The sequence below is a fragment of the Strix uralensis genome, chromosome Z (assembly GCF_047716275.1).
Source record: "Strix uralensis isolate ZFMK-TIS-50842 chromosome Z, bStrUra1, whole genome shotgun sequence".
Classification (NCBI taxonomy): Eukaryota; Metazoa; Chordata; class Aves; order Strigiformes; family Strigidae; genus Strix; species Strix uralensis.
This window is the reverse complement of record NC_134012.1, coordinates 58,677,032-58,694,216: the sequence shown is the minus strand read 5'-3', so window position 1 is coordinate 58,694,216 and position 17,185 is coordinate 58,677,032. Positions and strand designations below refer to the sequence as shown.

General features: G+C 37.7%; 1 protein-coding gene across 7 annotated transcripts in view; it reads left to right on the top strand.

The window, feature by feature from the left end:
- The window catches only part of MAN2A1 (mannosidase alpha class 2A member 1), a 126,664-nt gene that overhangs the window by 22,569 nt on the left and 86,910 nt on the right, over positions 1-17,185 (top strand). For all 7 annotated transcript variants that reach the window (XR_012626951.1, XR_012626953.1, XR_012626950.1 and 4 more), the window contains exons 3-5: positions 589-733; positions 12,564-12,735; positions 14,758-14,885. Coding sequence is in view for 3 of the 7 variants with exons in the window: in XM_074854983.1 (XP_074711084.1) it covers positions 589-733; positions 12,564-12,735; positions 14,758-14,885 (445 nt within the window). In the remaining 4 variants the exon portion in view is untranslated. The remainder of the gene's footprint in view (positions 1-588; positions 734-12,563; positions 12,736-14,757; positions 14,886-17,185) is intronic.

Sequence of the window (17,185 nt, the reverse complement as noted above, 5' to 3'; positions counted from 1 at the left end):
CTTCTTATTTGCATTGACAAGTGAAATATGTCCTTCCTTGTATAGTTAGGGTACTGGGAAACAGTAAATATATAAGGAGCTTTGTTATAACAATTGGTGTACTTCTGAACATTTTTTCCAAGATAGTTTCTTTCAGTTGCCTTTTGTGAGTTTGACTTTTGCCTCAGTCTCTCTCATGTTGTCATCCCTTCTTACTGTTTGCACAGTTTGTCCTCTTCATCGTCTTCATTCCCCTATTTAGCGTATTGTACTATTCTGTATAATCCTCTCCCCACCTTCTGGCCCCAATGCCATTGTGAGCTGTCATAGTTTTTGTGACTTAAGGCTCTTATTCCTACTGTTTATCTAATCAATTTCAGTATCCTCAGAACAGGGCCTGCCAAATGCTCCTCTTCCTGCCAGCTGTGTCTTGGGTGTCCTAGTGTGACTAGAAACTTGCTCTCATTTGTAAGTTATCTATTCATTTGACACTTCATCTCTCCCTGTGTGATTAACAAGCTGATCCATTTTGATGAAAACAGCTTTGGTTTTTAATAGCAGAACTGTTTTCATTAATTCATGTTTTATATTCCTTTTACTCTTTTTTAGATGTTAGATGTCTATGATATTCTTCCTTTCGATAATCCAGATGGTGGCGTGTGGAAACAAGGATTTGATATCACATACAATGAAAATGAATGGAACAGTGAACCACTTCAAGTTTTTGTTGTGCCTCACTCACATAATGACCCAGGTAATATTTTAACTGTATTGATTTGGGTATCTAGAGGTTTTTGAATTAAGAAGTATATTCTCATTTCTGTTAAGATTTGGTTTTTTTGAAGCATACTATTTAATATGTTAGATTTAAGCCTAGCAAGGCAGTTAAGCTGATGTATAATCCAAATGCCATTGACTTCAAGCGACAACTGTTATGATGGAAGTTGTACATGTACTTATTTATGAACTGGAGTAGAACTTCAGTGTTGATATTGGAATGTAATACGGGTTTTTTATGTTCATGCTTCTACTAAATCCTGACCCCAGTCAGCTTATTCATTGCTGCATTAAATATGACCTGTTCTTATTTTGACTTTTTGGACTGTCGTAGATAATTAACCCTCAGCCTAAAGAGATGTGCTTTTTGGAAGATGTGACAATGGCAAATCTGAGGTTTTTAACTGTAACACTTCCTTTACTGTTTTGTGCACACCCCTGCCCCCAACCTGCAGTGGAATAATATAAAGTCTGGATTTTAACTGTAACCTAGGTATGCTTACATATTTTCACTTCTTCATCCCAAGTGGATGTTTAGAGTGTAATAAATAAAATGGAAGAGTGTTACTTTATTGTGAAATGACTATAAAATACACCAAAACCAGTGAATTATAGTGTGTAGTATACTCCTAGTACACGTACACTGACCATGAGAAGCTGGTGAAGGTGCTTGTTACTGTGGAAAGACACAGTTTTGGTGATTTTAAACTTTACTACTGTGTGCCTCTAACAATTTAATTTGTTGCTTGAAGTGATGTGGATCTGAGTGAAGTAAGATACAATAGTTTGAATGTATGTGATTTCTCACATGTATCTTGCATTTTCAAAGAAAATGAACACTGGAATTTGAAGGGACTGTATTGTTCAGTTATGACAGCCACAATAACACGGTATGGATATAGTAAAAATATTCAGAGAAAATAATCACAGTGTGAACTTTGACCTACCTGTTTGTAGGGCTGGCTTTAAACCTGTGTCCATTTATTTCCTTTCTGTTTGTTCTCCTGAAAATTTTCCTGGAAGGAAGTCACACTTTGTACAGTCGTCTAATTAGTCTGAAACCATCCTAAAGGAATGTACCAAACTTCTAATTCTCCTGGTTCTTATTAGAAAGGGGTATGGAGTTTACTCTTCTCCGTTCTTTCTGCTGGAGCTAGTATGATCATGTCCTAATTGGGGGAGGATGGTTGGTATCCTGCTAGAGGCCAGTTGCTTAGTGTCACATCTGTCCTGAGATGATTTTAGCTGGATTGAACAAACACCCCTTGCACAGTGCAGGCTGAGGTAGCTCTGCAGAAGCACAAGGCTTGGGAACTGCAGGGGAATGTCCTGCAAGAAGCTGAGAAGAGCTTTGCAGAAAACTTTGCTGGTGTCCATGCAAGTCATGAGGTTTGGTAGAGGCTCAGTGTCCTGTCACTGATTTTTTTTTTTTTTTATTATTCCCCCCCCCCCCCCGCAGGTTCTTTTTCTACAGGTTCTAGTAATTTTGGTTTTATCTGTGTTTTTTTTTTTAAATAAAAAATTATATACATTCCTTCTGTAACTGCCTTCCAAAAGAGAATAATATTGGACTGATTTCCTCCACGGTGCCTGGCCTGTCCCGTCGGTACTCTATGCAGAATTGACCAGTTTCAGTAGTCATTCTGAAGGACTCTTTGGAGCTAACCTTTAGCTTTCTGACCTCCAGCCTTCTACTTTCTTCACATCTAGATTCCTGCCTTGCTTTCTATAATCAGCTGTGGTAGACTTTCACAGCACCTTTTGTGTCTGACAAAGTTTGGTGTTGGGTGCCTTAATCTACTGTTTGGTTCATCCTGTAGCACCAGTTCTGCTTACCAGAAGTAGCCTACTGAGCACTTGTATTCTAAGGAATTTGAGTATTGAACGTACTGGACCTCTTTTCAGATGAAGATTCTTTTGGTAGATATTAACATCAGTCACTACAAATTACATTCTTCATCACTGTATGCCAAGCAGGGCATACGGTCATGAGGCTGTTGTTGGCTCATCTGGCCAATAGCAAAAACTATCAATATCGGGGTATGCTGGAGGAGGATTCATTAGAGCCTTCGGATTTTTAGATATGTGTCTTTTGGGGCTAACAGACTGATAGCTCTGTATTGCTCCTATGAGAAGGGTCCCAAAAATAGTGGAATTGTTGGGAGCATGGACACATTTCTTATTAGCCTGCAAATTAGGATGACAAGTTACTAGGCTCACTTGGTGAGGAATGCCTTGAGCTTCACTCTATATTTGCCATGACACTTGAAATATTATACCTTCTTCTGGAAGGTCAGAGGATAACAAGGGTTTTCTCCAGGTCCAGAGAATGCTCTATGTGGCATGTTTCTCTGTCGGGTTTGAGTTCTTGGTCTGTGTTTAAAAAACCCAAACAAACAACAAAAACCCAACAAAAAAACCCACCCCCAAAAACCAAATAAAAAACCAAACAAACACCCCCCCAACCACAAACCAAATAAAGCCGCAAATAAACAACACCACAAAAAAAATCAAACAAAAATCCCTCAGTCAAAACCCCCTCACCCTCGCTCCCCCTTCAAAAAAAGTTTTTGAGTCACCAGAGTTATTAAACTTCTCAGACAGATAAAACATAGATACTGCTCTGCAACAGAGGTAGCCTCATCAACACCTTTTCTTGTTTAACTTTTTGTGATACCAATCATGGAATTTCCTGTGTTTGCCCAGTGGGAATTTTCTACTTACCTAGGAAGTATGTATGTGATGTGTCTGTCTATTCCTTAATTTTACATTGGAACGATGTCTCGGTGCATTTGAGAGCTCCATTTAATGAAGTTTCATCTGGTTTGATTTTGCCCTCTCCAAACATAGGGGTATGGGCCATAATGAACTTCGCTTCAGAGATGGATTTTTACTAGCATTCAGATATCTGTCTTGGAGGGAGTCACTCATTAAATCTCTAGTAGGGTACTTGTTCTTCCAGCTCTCTTGAAAGAAGTCCTCTCTGTGGCTGCCCCTTCAATAATAAGGTTTGAAGAATTCTGGGAAGTCATGAGAACTGTATGTCATCTTTGCAACTTTTTTCCTGGATAGGTTATTCCCAAGGATTTGCCTGAAGTCTTAATGGTGTTGTTACTAACCTTTGACAGCTGACTTTCTTACTGGTTTCTAGCTTTGGTTCCTAAAGTTCTCCTCCTTAATACCCAAGTTCTTAATACCCTTACTATAAAATTATATCTGTCCTTCGACCAGAAGCAACTAAAATCAAGAAATGTGCATCTCCTTGTGCATACAATATAAGTATCTCCCAGCTTGTTCAGACTCCTCAGCCGATATCGAGTACAATTAAACTAAGATAATCCTGGTAAATATAAACTGTTCCATCACCAAAGGTGATCGTGTGAGACTGACTATTGTTTGCTTTTACAAAGAGTGTTATCAAAGAAATCTCCTGACTTAGTACTGCTTTTGATAAGGACATTTCTGTAGAATTGTCTGCAGTATAAAACTGCATATTAATAAGCACATTTCTGTAGAATTGTCTGCAGTATACAACTGCATATTAATAAGCACTTGAAAGAAGGAAAAATTGCCTGTAATAGGGAACTGAAATCTCTTGTATCGCTAATGGTCACGTTATTCCTCTCTTATAGAGGACTAAAAGGCATGGTGCAAAGAAAATGCCTTCTGGCAAAAAAGCTTAAGGCATAATGAACCTATAGTGTAACACTGTATGTGAAAAATATTTACCAAGAAATGGGGTCAGTAAAATATAACTACATTAGCTTCAGAAGCTTTAAAATCTCATTACATTTTATGTTTTCTCATCTGAGGCTACTTTCTCTTTAACTTTTCACATACACAGTTTTGCTAGTGAGAATCTGTAGCTCAAAGGCAAAGACACTGCCTTGAAACAGAATTTGTAGGGAAGGGGCTGGTCTTAGGTTCCAGATTCTGTTTTGGGGGATAACTTATGTGCTGATGCTCTGAAACACTTTCTGTTGCTAAATTCTGCTAAATCTGGGTTAACTGCTTCCGTGTGAGTTCAGCCAGGACCTACAAACTTGGGGTCTGCATGCTTACCCTTCAGTAGCTAACGTACTTACTCGGTATTGGGAAATCGGGTATGAGAATGGGTCACCATGACACTTTTGTTCAGTGTCAGGTAGTTTTTGACAGTTGATGATTGGAACCTCAGTAACATGTCTGATCTGTGGGGGACTCGCCCAGTGCAGATTAATCTCAAGCCATGGGGAGATGTTCAGTTTGTAAATATCTGTGTTGTGTGAGGTTATAGCCATCTCAGATGGGTGGCACTTCTTTCTGGATCAGATTAATGAGTGATCATATAACCTGCTGCGCTGGCAAAGCCCTTATGTTAGCTCTCATGTCCTTCAACAGCAGTTTCAAATGACTGCCTGAAGTGGATTAGAAAGTGGAACTCCAGAGGGGAGAACCCTGCTCAGGGACCACAGTATTGTCAACCAGCACAACTAGGCTTGAAAGATGATGTTCAGAAATGACCCAAGGGGTTGACAGACACCTCTAGCATTTATTGCTCTCTTGGCAGTGATGATTCTGGTAATGTCTCCTCATTAAAGTATTGAAAAATTGAGACTTGTGAGCTTGGTAATGTATGTGTGTACCAGATCAGAGTATTTTATTGCTGAATGTGGTTGTTATAGATCCAGTACAAGCAACACTTAAGTTGAACAAGACTAAAATAGATCTTTCCCTCCTTCCTCTGCCCACCCACCCCCAATTTCTACCTAAGTAAAAACGTATGTGAAAGTGTATGTGCAGGTATGTCAGGTCTAAATATTACCTTTTAACACTTCATTAATTAGCTATAACATTGGTAACTTCACCTTAGTAGCCACTCACATTAACCTCTTATTATTTAAGACTGTCTCCATTTCTCAGGAGGAAGTCCATACAGCCCTATAAAGTTAACTGCAGCGTTAAGACAAAAGAAAACTTAAGCATAAAAGTTTGATGCTTTTAACACACCATGGCGTTTCACGTTTGTTTTCTGTTAATCGTATCTGGATATGGTTTTCAGGTGACTACTTAGTTTTCCTGACATGTTTGGAACACAGATTATTTAGACTGTTGTCTGACCCACCAAAATACAAGAAACAGGTTAGTATAAAGCTGAAGCAGAAAAGAATTGATTGAATGACATCTGAAAACTTTACCTTTAAAAGTTTCAGACTGTAAATTGAAAGTTCACTGATTACCATGTTCATGTTGTATTTTATTAGGGAGATTAAAAAAAAAATCAGTCACCACTGATTGTCTAGAATTTGTTTTGCTTTTCGTAAACAGCAACAGTATAGAGTCTTTTCTGAAAAAAAGAACAATGAAGGCTATGTAAAGAGTGTAAAATATACATTGAATAGTGAACACCTAATTTTTTGGTTGTAGAGGAAGATGAGCTCTAGGAATAGAATGGGAAACTGGGCAGCTCACAAGATTTTCTTGACCTGTTGAATTACAGAAATCTGAATTTTATTCCTGGCTTACTTTTTGTTGTTTCTGTGGTTGCATATGAGGTGGTAGGAAACTTCTAGTCAGACAGTCTTTTCTTTTTCCTTTGTCTGGGGGGGGAAAAAAAAAAAAAGAATTCAGGGAAGTTCCATTCAAAATTGGCAGTACTCTTACAGAGATCACACTTCTAATTCTTATCAATAGAAATTTTCTTTCCATCTTAGAGTTGATTTGTACAAAGCAGAAATAGACCTTGCATTGCATAAGCCTAACACATAAGAAGTATACTTATAATTTTTGAAGTACCTCATGGTTCATGACAGACTTTACTTTTGATGAAATGTGCAATCATTTGAGTTTTTAGCTATGCTTTTGAAATTCGATGTGATAAATGATTTCTTGTGGTCCATGAGCAGAGATATTTTACAAGTTTAAAGTATGCCGCTGGAAAAGCAAATACACTGTCGTACCTTTTTAATATCAGCTTCTACCCAAATGACTTTATTTCAGAGAATATTTTTGGGGAACAAGGAGCTTATCTTCTATTTGTCTTCTGAATCAGAATAAATGCTTCAACACAGGGATGTTCCAGTTGGCAGTCTGTCTTATTCTGGTTTATACTATGGCAAATAGAAAAACGAAAAGCAATCTTACACTGCTTTTAATTTTAAGATAGCCTTACATGAGACATAATGTTTCTCCAGTTTTTCTTTCATCGTCTTGGCCAATGAACCATTCCTCTTTTTTGAAAAAATACTTTTTTTTTGGTGAAATTATCACTGAAGTTTTATGTCAGAAATGTGAAAATATTAACTTGTATATTTGCTCTATTTAGTTTTGACATCACAGAATGATGATGAAAGATTTCTCAATTAAAAAATTGTGTATATTCTGTACCTTAAGGGATTTTTTTATTGCTGAAGTTATGAAGTAGCTAATGCTAAATTCTTTCCATGTGTAATCATACGTACTAAAATGTAAGTTAAAACTTAGCTTTTGGATTTATTTCTAGTATTTGCATTATTGTCAGTATTGTGTGCCTGTGTATGATCAGTTAAACACATACACCACGCTTAAGTTCTCCAAAGCACTGATAAAGGCTACATGTCCATTAATTTTTTTAAAATTGTTTTTAAGAAAAACTTTCACTGTTGCAGCATCACATACTATGTGGAGTATGGATGTAATTAAGAACTAAACCATTTTCTTTCAGCTTATGATTTTTTTTTTACTTTCTGAGCTATCAAAACAGTTACCTAATTGTGTCTTCTTCCAGGAACTAGTTAGCGGAGAATTAAGCATAATTGTAAAAAAAAATTATGTAAGTATTTTACTAATTCAGGTGTACATTTTTAAAAATCCAAGAACTGAAGTTCCACTAATTTTGTTGCAAGGAGATTACTTTTATTTTCTGGAAAGCTGTAAATGCTAGCTGAAATTCAATGGTTTTATTATGTAGTAAAATTAATAATTACTCAAATTTCTTAGGTTGCAAGAAGCAGTATTGATGTGAAATTTAGACTCAGTGAAATAAATGATGATCTACTGTAAAGTAAATCAGAGATGCAAACTGCCTTCAAAAAGTGCATTAATCTAACAAGGGATAGTATTCCAGACATTCACTAGATCTGCCTCTTCATTAAAACAATTTTTGTGAGAAACTAGAAATTTTTTTAAGGACATATTTTCTCTTAAACATTGGAAGGTGACTTGTGGTAGTAAGCAATTGAAAAGGGATTTTGTTTTGTTTTGTTTTTCATTTCAACAGTCCATTTTAAACCAAAAGACGAAATACAAATGTCAAAAAAAAAATCCAAACAGCCTTGCAGATACATGTAAGCAGTGCTGAAATACTATTGCTAATAATGATTTCATGTTTTCAAAGTGGATTTGTTTCTTGTCAGGATCAAATTGTAAAATGCTTTTACATTTTTGAATAATGCTAATTTGTCAACTTCTGTTCTGATTTTGTCCTGAAACTTTGCCAGTATCTCTACAACTGTGTCTTAAGAATACTTTTCTCTAGTGCAAGGAGCTGATAGACCTTAAAGAAGGAAATTGAACTGGAAAGCATAGACAGGAATAGTGGTAAATCAGTTACTGAAATGCTTCAGGATTTTTTACATAGCAATGGATTGCATTAACATTTGGACATGATTCTTAGTTTGCTGTCAACCCAAGAAATTTTACGTTAACAAAGTAGGAGAAAAGGGTGAAAAAATGGACAACTGCATGATGATGCTAAACTTCGGTGGGATGTAGGGAAATCAAATTTCCACACTTTTTGAGGACAAACATGAGTGAGGCGATCAAAGGGCAAGCAGCTTAACAGTGTGTACCCTCTATGGATATTACATGTGCTGGTAGAAAATGAAAGTAGCTGTCAACATCCTGAATGCTTATTAAGTCAAGATTAACATAATGAGATTATAGACTATTATTTTTTCTCTTGTTCACGGTTTTATATTGACTAAGGTCCTTATGTAGATTTAAACCAACAAGTGTTATTTTGCTGACAGTAGTGTATTTAGTATTGATAATTGCAACTTTTTTAACTATTACACTTTCTGCATGTATAAATTATATTTGTATTGAAAGTTTCTTGATTTAAATACAATGGTAAACCTTTCAGCTTTGGAACAAATTCTTAGTTTGTGGGTAAGCACAAGAATGAACTTGAGTTGCGCCATATTCTTACCTGACATTAGGGACCGAGATATGAAATATAATTAATATGGTAGTCTTTAGTAGTAGATTTATAGCTAGCAACTGTAAATTAATTTATTCATTGTTCTGTTCAGGTTTTGATAATTTTTTAATCTTTATGACTTTGTGCAAAATTGGACAGGCTCTGTAAGTCACGGGGTTGAGCTGTCAATGGCATGAAATTTAACAAGAGCAAATGCCAGATTTTGCACCAAAGACAGAGTTAACACCAGGCACAAGTATAAACTGGGAGAGGATTGGCTGGAGAGCAGCCCTGAAGAAAGGGATCTAGGAGTGCTGGTTGACAGCAGGCTCAACATGAGTCAGCCATGTGCACCAGCAGCCAAGAATGCAAACCTCTGCATCCTGGGGTGCATCAAACACAGCGTAGCCAGCTGGTCAAGAAAGGTGATTATCCTGCTGTATTCAGTGTTGGTGCGGCCTCATCTTGGGTGCTGTATGCAATTCTGGGCCCCACAATTTAAGGATGTGAAGGTCCTTGAATGCATCTGGAGGACGGCCAGAAAGCTGGTGGAGAGACATGAGACTCATGTCCTGTGAGAAGTGTCTGAGGACTTTGGCTTGTTTAGTTTGGAGAAAAGGAGGCTGAGGGGCAACTTCACTGCTCTCTACAGCTTCTTGAGGAGGGAAAGTAGAGAGGGAGGTGCTGATCTCCTCTCACTGGGATCCAGTAATAGGACGCGTGGGGGAGCTTCAGTCTGGACTCTAGGAAGCATTTCTTTACTGAGAGGGTGGTCAAACACTGGAACAGACTTCCTGGAGAGGTGGTTGATGCCCCAAGCCTGTCAGTGTTTGAGGCATTTGGATAATGCCCTTCATAACATGCTTTGACTTTTGGTCAGCCCTGAACTGGTCAGGCAGCTGGACTAGATGATTGTTGTAGGTCCCTTCCAACTGAAAATATTCTATTCTATTCAGAAATAAATGAATTTAAGAGCAAGATGCCAGATGCATGGTAATTAAATGTCAGAGGACTTTCTGGTGGCTTGCAACTAGTTCTGTGAAAACTTCAAAATATTTCCTAGGGCTTCCTGAAGTGTGTTAAGCTGAGTGTGTTAACCGTGTTATACCCTTCCTCTATAGCTTAATAAACTGAATATATTAAAAAAAACCCCAACCTCTAATCATAACACTGTTGTTCCTACATCATAGTGTATTCTTATGCCGGCTGCTTGGTCATTTATTTCTGTGCTTCTTTAGGTTGGTTTATTAAGTTTTTCAAGAATGTTTAAGAGACTAATTCAGTGTAAGTTTGTTTTTATTGCTGCAATATAAAAATATGCTGAAATAGTATAGGAAAAACATAGGATGGTTTTAGTTCATCCTCTGTTAATTTTGTGCTAGCACGACATTGTCTCATGCAGAAGAAATTCCTGATAAAAAGCTATAAATATGTAGTCTCCTACATGTGGATCTTTTCATGTAAGTATCAGTAAAATATTTTTGATTTGTGGAAAAGTAAATGAGCGTTGAAAAAGAATAATTGATTATGTGATCTTAATTATTTGAGTGAAAACTTCCATTAAAAAAACCCACTAAAATAGGCAGAGATCACAACAAATTTTGATTAAAAAGAGTGCAAAAAGAAAATAAATTCAGCTTATTCACCACTCTTCTTAGTCTTCACAAAACTGTTGTGTAATAATAAATTACTGTCAACTTCTTTGTATTAAGCTGTTTCCACACCTCTCAAGAAACTCTGTTTACATTTTAAGCCTTCATATTATCTGTCTTGACAAAATGTATTTTTCCCCTTTAAAACAGATTAGATTAGACTCTAGTGTTCTACCTGTGCAGAAACTTATATTGAATGTGATGTTCTTCTAGATGCTAAATATCTGTTAAAAAAAAAAAGATACTGAGCCAGCACATTTCCTCTGGAGTATTATAGTTTTATTTTCTCATTTGCAAAGTAAAAAAGGGATTTTTTTTTTTGTTTGAAATCTGTGGTGGTTTTGTTTCTAAATACTTTATTAAAATTTGACCTTTACAAAGTGAGACTGCAACCTGTAAGCAGTGCAACCAAAATAAGAGTGTGCATGTCTACTGGTTATTCCTAATTACAAGATTCTTTATTTGAAATACAATTAACAATTTGATGTGAACTGGAAAAGAATGTGCATATTGTCAAATTACATTAGCTCTGCATTTCTACGTAAGATGAAAGTAATTTATTTTCCATCCTTAAAATAAAGTATAGCCTTTCTGAATCAATATTTAGACTCCAATAATAAAGTGGTTTTTAAAGTAGACTTAAAAATTATTTTTTTTACTGGTAAATTTGCTGCATTTATATAACTGCCTTGAAACAATATTATCTCATTCCTGAACAGCCTAATCCTATATCTTCTTGTAAGCAGACTGGCATAGTGCTAGAATGGCAGTGCTTCTGCAGAACAGAACTGGTAAATCAGAGCGGAATCACTAGCATTATATTTGTCTGGAGCACAATCCTCACATTGTATGGAAGCTTTCACAAAGTCTTAAAATGTGGATGGGTGCTATAGGACCAATTCATAACATCACTTGCCTTCTTCAGTAGTTGCTCTGTTGTATATAATACTTCTTTAAACTCAACTGCTGTGTCTGTTTTGGAAGCACTTGAATGAAAATGGTCATACGTGACAGGAACTGGTATGAAGAGTAGGAATATGCCACTTGTGTATTAAGTAGACAGGCTTACCTGCTTCTTTTTTCAAGTTCTAGTTTGAGAAAGAACGTATCCTTTCCAGGGTCTGTGAAGGAAGATGCATGTACTTTCTTATGCAGGGCTTTAGTAAGATAGTAAAAGGTTAGAGAATTTCATAGAATGCTCTGCACTGTGAGGTCTGCATATGTGGTTAAAGTTGTTTTTTCCTTTAGTCTGTCTCACTGGTATCTTTTCTAATGACGCATGCAGGTACAACATGTTTCTTTTCTCAGTCATTGCTAACAAACCCCTCATTCATAAATGATGCTGAACGTGTTGCAGGACTTACTGCTGCTTTGTTTGCCCCGGTTTCTTTACATTTCTTTTCAAGGTCTGTGGGATACCATTAGTGACTTTTACTTTTCTCCTCAAGCTGTAGGTGTAAGATGCTGCTAGTAAGGATTTTTGTTCAGTTGTTTTACATAAAAAAGGGTGGTGGAGTGCTTTATGACTTGTAAGAGGAGATAAGTTATTGAGGGAAGGATTAGGGGGTGTTGGGGATATGTGCGTTGGGAATAGGGTTTGGGCTGGGAAGATGATCTGTTAGTAGATGCTACAGTCCTCCTGATGTGAGAGATGAGGAAACTTAGTGGAATTTGTCAAGGAAGATCAATTTGCAGATATGTTAATTTTCTTTTTAAACTACTTGTGATTAAATTTAAAAAAAAAAAACTCACCATTTTAAAAATCTGTGTTCTGTTGATGAAAGTAGAAAGCCTAATATTCCATATGTTAAGGAAATAAAACATCTAAACTTTGTAAACAGAAATGCCTGGAGAGTTTATCACTTCAAACTGTCCACAGCATGTAAAGTTCACCTTTTTAAGAAAACGATTCACCTAACGTTTTGTAGGGAGTGGGAAGAATGCAGGTCTTTAAGACTGTTGAAAGCAACTTAATTTTCATATTTTCTTTTTCTTAGGTTGGCTGAAGACTTTTGATGATTACTTCAGAGATCAGACACAGCATATCTTAAATAACATGGTTATAAAACTGCAAGAAGACAACCGAAGGAAATTTATGTGGTCTGAGATTTCTTACTTTTCAAAATGGTGGGATGGAATAGATAGCCAAAAAAAGGATGCTGTTAAAAGGTTTGAACACCGAACTATTTCTTATCTTCCATGTGGCATGTTCTGAGACTCTGTGTGTTTGACTACATTATAAGCTTGAGATTACACTTGGATGCAGAATTGCTAGAATAATTGACTACTTAAGTTCTTATTTTTTTTTGGCTTGGTTTGTTTTTTTTCCAGTTACAAAATGAAAATCCTTTTAGAGAAGTGAAGCCAAATTACTGAGTTGCTGAAAAAATTGATTAAAAGTTTCCATGAAGATGTCATTCAAGTTGTAATGGAATTGTGATTATAACCTTTATTTCAAGTCACATTGAAGTATTGGCAATGGAATAAAAATAATCTTTCGTATTAGCTATTTATGTATGATAATTTTTTCTTCAGTTAACAATTATAAAATGAGAATTTTTGTTTTTAAATACACCTATTTTTATAAATATGTAGCTGCTTAAATGGTAAAGTAGTACATACTTTATGCTCTTGCTCATCTTAGTTCCTTTTAAAATCACAAGTCAAAACTTTTTACAGAAGTAAAAGATTTGCCTAGACACTGAGACAAGAAAGTGTGCTGCTTCGATAAACCTGAAGTAAGGATCTAGTTTGGAGTTTTCAAAGAGGGGATTTGTTTTGTTTTGGGTTTTTTTATTTTGCTTTAAGACAGGATGCAACAGTTCTTAGCTCATCTCTGTGATGCCCTCCTCATGACCCCCTTCAGGATGCACAGGTTGCAGTATGAGTTAAGGCTACAAGAGCCTCACAGCTGCAAAGGTTAGGTAATGCTGGAAATTATATAGAAAACTATCTGTTTAAAAACTTATATACAATACATGAGTATTATAGAACAGCCGTTATTTTCTGAGATTAAAAAGATCCCTTGGAACACAGTAAACAGTAAGTGATAATCAGTAGGGAGCTGTGTCCTTCCTTCAGCAGAATAAGGTATTGGTTAAACTGCTGTAAGAGTTACAGAAGCTGCAGTGGAGATTATTTTTGCTGTATGTTTTTCATTACTCTTATGGGTATTATCTATAATGTGATGTCCTGGTTTAACCAGGATAGGGTTAAGTTTCCCCAGCAGTGGGGGGGAGCTCTAGCCGGGTTATTCAGATACCATGCGGATGTCACATCCCGGCAGGTCACATTTTTCCCTGGCGCAGAGCGCGGTGCACTCATGGTTTTGTACATCGTGCTTCCCACTGCTGTATTTGGTAGCTATTTTGCTCTGTTCATTGCTATCACTATTACTGTTATTGTTGTTGTTGGTTGTGTTGCTATTGCACTGCTGTATTAAACCTTTCCTTATTTCAGTCTTGGGGCTTTGTATTTCACTCCCTTTGTGGGGGAGGGGTAGCGGCCGCGTGGTCTCAGACCCCGGCGGGGGCTAAACCACCACATGTGACTAAGTTTTGATAAATTTACTCTATTTCTTTCTCAAATTCCTTAAACATATGTATGCTAGTGTACAATGTAGGGACCACTTGATGCTGGAAGCACGATCATTATGTTTGTTGACATCATAATTGAGAGAGTGGATCATCCTGTGATCCATTTCAAGAAGGAATTTTAATGAGTGAGATGATCTGAAGCCTTTATAGATACAATAAACTTTGAAGCTCTGTCAGCTCTCTAAAGCAATAAAAAAACCCAGTAGATCAAAGATGGGGAAATAGTAGTGCTTGAAATGTGGAACATCTAGGCACCTCGCTCAACTGACCTTCAGTACTGTGGCACATACACTTTTATTTTTATAATCTATGCAGGAAATAGCTTTCTTCCCAATTAAAAAAAAAAAAGAAATATTATGACACATGCAGTAGAACTGGTAGTATTCGTTGCACAGAGATGTTAAAAATTTCACTGTTCATCTATTCATTCGTTCCCTGTTTGATTAAAGAAATGTAGTCCAGTGGTGGAAGTTGCACAAGGAATTCAGATTTTGGCATTGTGTCCCTGGTAAATGCCTATTGGGTATTCAGAAATGGATTTTTAAGAGTGTATTTTTATATGCAAGATTCTGAACACAATTTACATATTTTTCAGGTTAATAAAAGATGGACAGTTTGAAATAGTAACAGGAGGATGGGTCATGCCTGATGAAGCCTCCCCTCATTATTTTGCTTTAATTGACCAACTGATAGAAGGACATCAATGGCTGGAAAAGAACCTTGGTATGTAGCTTGATCTAAAATTTATTTGTGTTAATACAGGAGGTCAATTAGGAAATGCTTTTTTATATTTGAGGTGCACAGTAGGTTCTCTTTACTCTGCTTTCCTGGAACATTCAATCAGATCACTTAGTGGAAACTATAGCATTGAGTCTAGTATTTGCAATTACCGTTTGAAGTTCCTGAATGACGTGTATTGAATCAATTTTATGTCATAACAGTGTCTTGATCAATGAAAGATGTGCATATGATTTTAGCATAATAAAATATAACACTAAATCATGCTGAATTGTAGATCACATGTGTCTGGTATCACAAACAGTTCCAATTGTCATTTCTGTCTTTTGAAAATCATGACAAAGGACTTAAAGATATTTCTTTCACGTGTTTGGATCTATTCTGTAGGCTGTGTATTCATTAGTTACTCTTACGTAAGGCTTTCAAAACAAGTAAATATGAAATTTAGCAGTAGTTATAAAACCTAAACCCAATGTAATGTTAGAATTGTTCAAATTTTAAAAAGTGTCTCATTTGCATTTGAAACTTTTAGGAATTACTGACTGCAGTAACACTGACTGAACTGTTTTGATGGCTTTGAGAGGTTTTGTTTAGTTCTATAAGTAGAGATAACCCTTTTTATGTAGAAAATATTTGTACAGTGGGTTAACATTACTTTATGCAATTAACTGAAATTATTTTGAAAAGCTGTTTCACTATGTGTCCTGGTTTGAGTGAGTGGCAGGGGTTTTTGGTAGCAGGAGAGGGGGCTACACCAGTGGGACCCTGTGAGAAGTACCTTGAAGCTTCCCGGCTCCAAGTTGGACCCGCCTCTGGCCAAGGCTGGGCCAGTTAGCTGCACCTCTGCGATAATGTGTTTAAGAAGGGGAACCTGGTAGGAGTTGTGGGAGAGAACATCTGTGCAAACACCGAGGTCGGTGGAAGAACAGAGGAGGAAGTGGGGGAGGTGTACCAGAGCAGAGACCTCCTGTATCCCGTGGTGAGATGTCTGGGCCACCTCCCGCTGCTGCCTATGGAGGTCTGTGATGGAGCAGATACCGATTTATGGCCCGCGGGGGGCCCAATGCCAACCCAGGTGACTGCGCCTGAAGAAGGCCAGGACCCCATGGGAAGAAGGGCCCACTGCTGCTGTAGTTCAGGGCTGGGAGGATTACAACACGCGGGGGTGACCCACACACCCGTGAGAGTGACTCATGTCAGAGTTAGTTTGTGGAGGACTGTCCCCTATGAGAGGGGGACTGTGCTGGAACAGGGGAGGAATGCCAGAAGTTCCACCCCACCCCCTGATGTGGAAGAAGTGTCAGGACTGACTGCACCTCCCCATTCCCTGCCCCATGTGCTACCTCTACCAAGGAGGTAGAGATACTGGGAGCAAAGCTGGGCCAGGGAGGAAGGGAGGGATGGGGAAAGGTGTTTTCAAGATGTGGCAATGCTTCTCATGGTCCTACTCTGTCTGTTAAGTGTTGTGGTTGTTAGTGTCTATATTAAATTTTATGTTCTTTTTTTCTTCCCCTAATGAGCCTGCCTATTGCGTGTGCCAATAATGGATGAGATCATCCCTCCCTGTCCTTATCTCAATTTCCTATGTCTTTGGTTTTTTTTTTCCTATGTGCTGGGGGGAAGGGGCAAGTGAGCAGGATCTTTGCTTATTTTCCCCTTCCCAGGGCTGGAGGGGAAGGGGGGAGTGAGCGGTTGTATGATGCTCAGTTGCCCTCTGAACTCAAACTATGACAGTCCTTTTTGGTGCCCAATGTGGGGCAGAAGAATATGAGCTAATAAGGATAGGAATTGGGAGTGGTAACAGGCAAAACACGACTAAAATTCACTGGAGTAATGATCTTTGGAATTTCTGTTACAGCTGTGGGGAAGGTTTTTTTGTGTGTTGGAGGGACGAGGGGTGGATATTGTGTATTGTGACTTGGTCTTGTCATAATGTTATTTCTATTTTGGTGGGGGGAAGTTTTTTTGTTTTGTTAGTTTCTTGTTAGTGTGTTGATGTTGTATTGTCTTGTGTAGTGAATGTGGGTTTTAATGTAATTTCTTAATTACGTGATTCACAGAGGTGAGGAGTGGAATGTCCTGGTTTGAGTGAGTGGTGGGGATTTCTTAGTAGCAGGGGAGGGGGCTACACCAGTGGCCCCTGTGAGAAGCTTCTCGAAGCTCCCCTGGTTCTGAGTCAGACCTCCCCTTTGCACCAAGGTCAGGCCAATTATCTGCACCTCTGCGATAATGTAAGAAGGGGAACCTGGTAGGAGTTGTGAGAGTTATGAGGAGAAGTTGCGCAG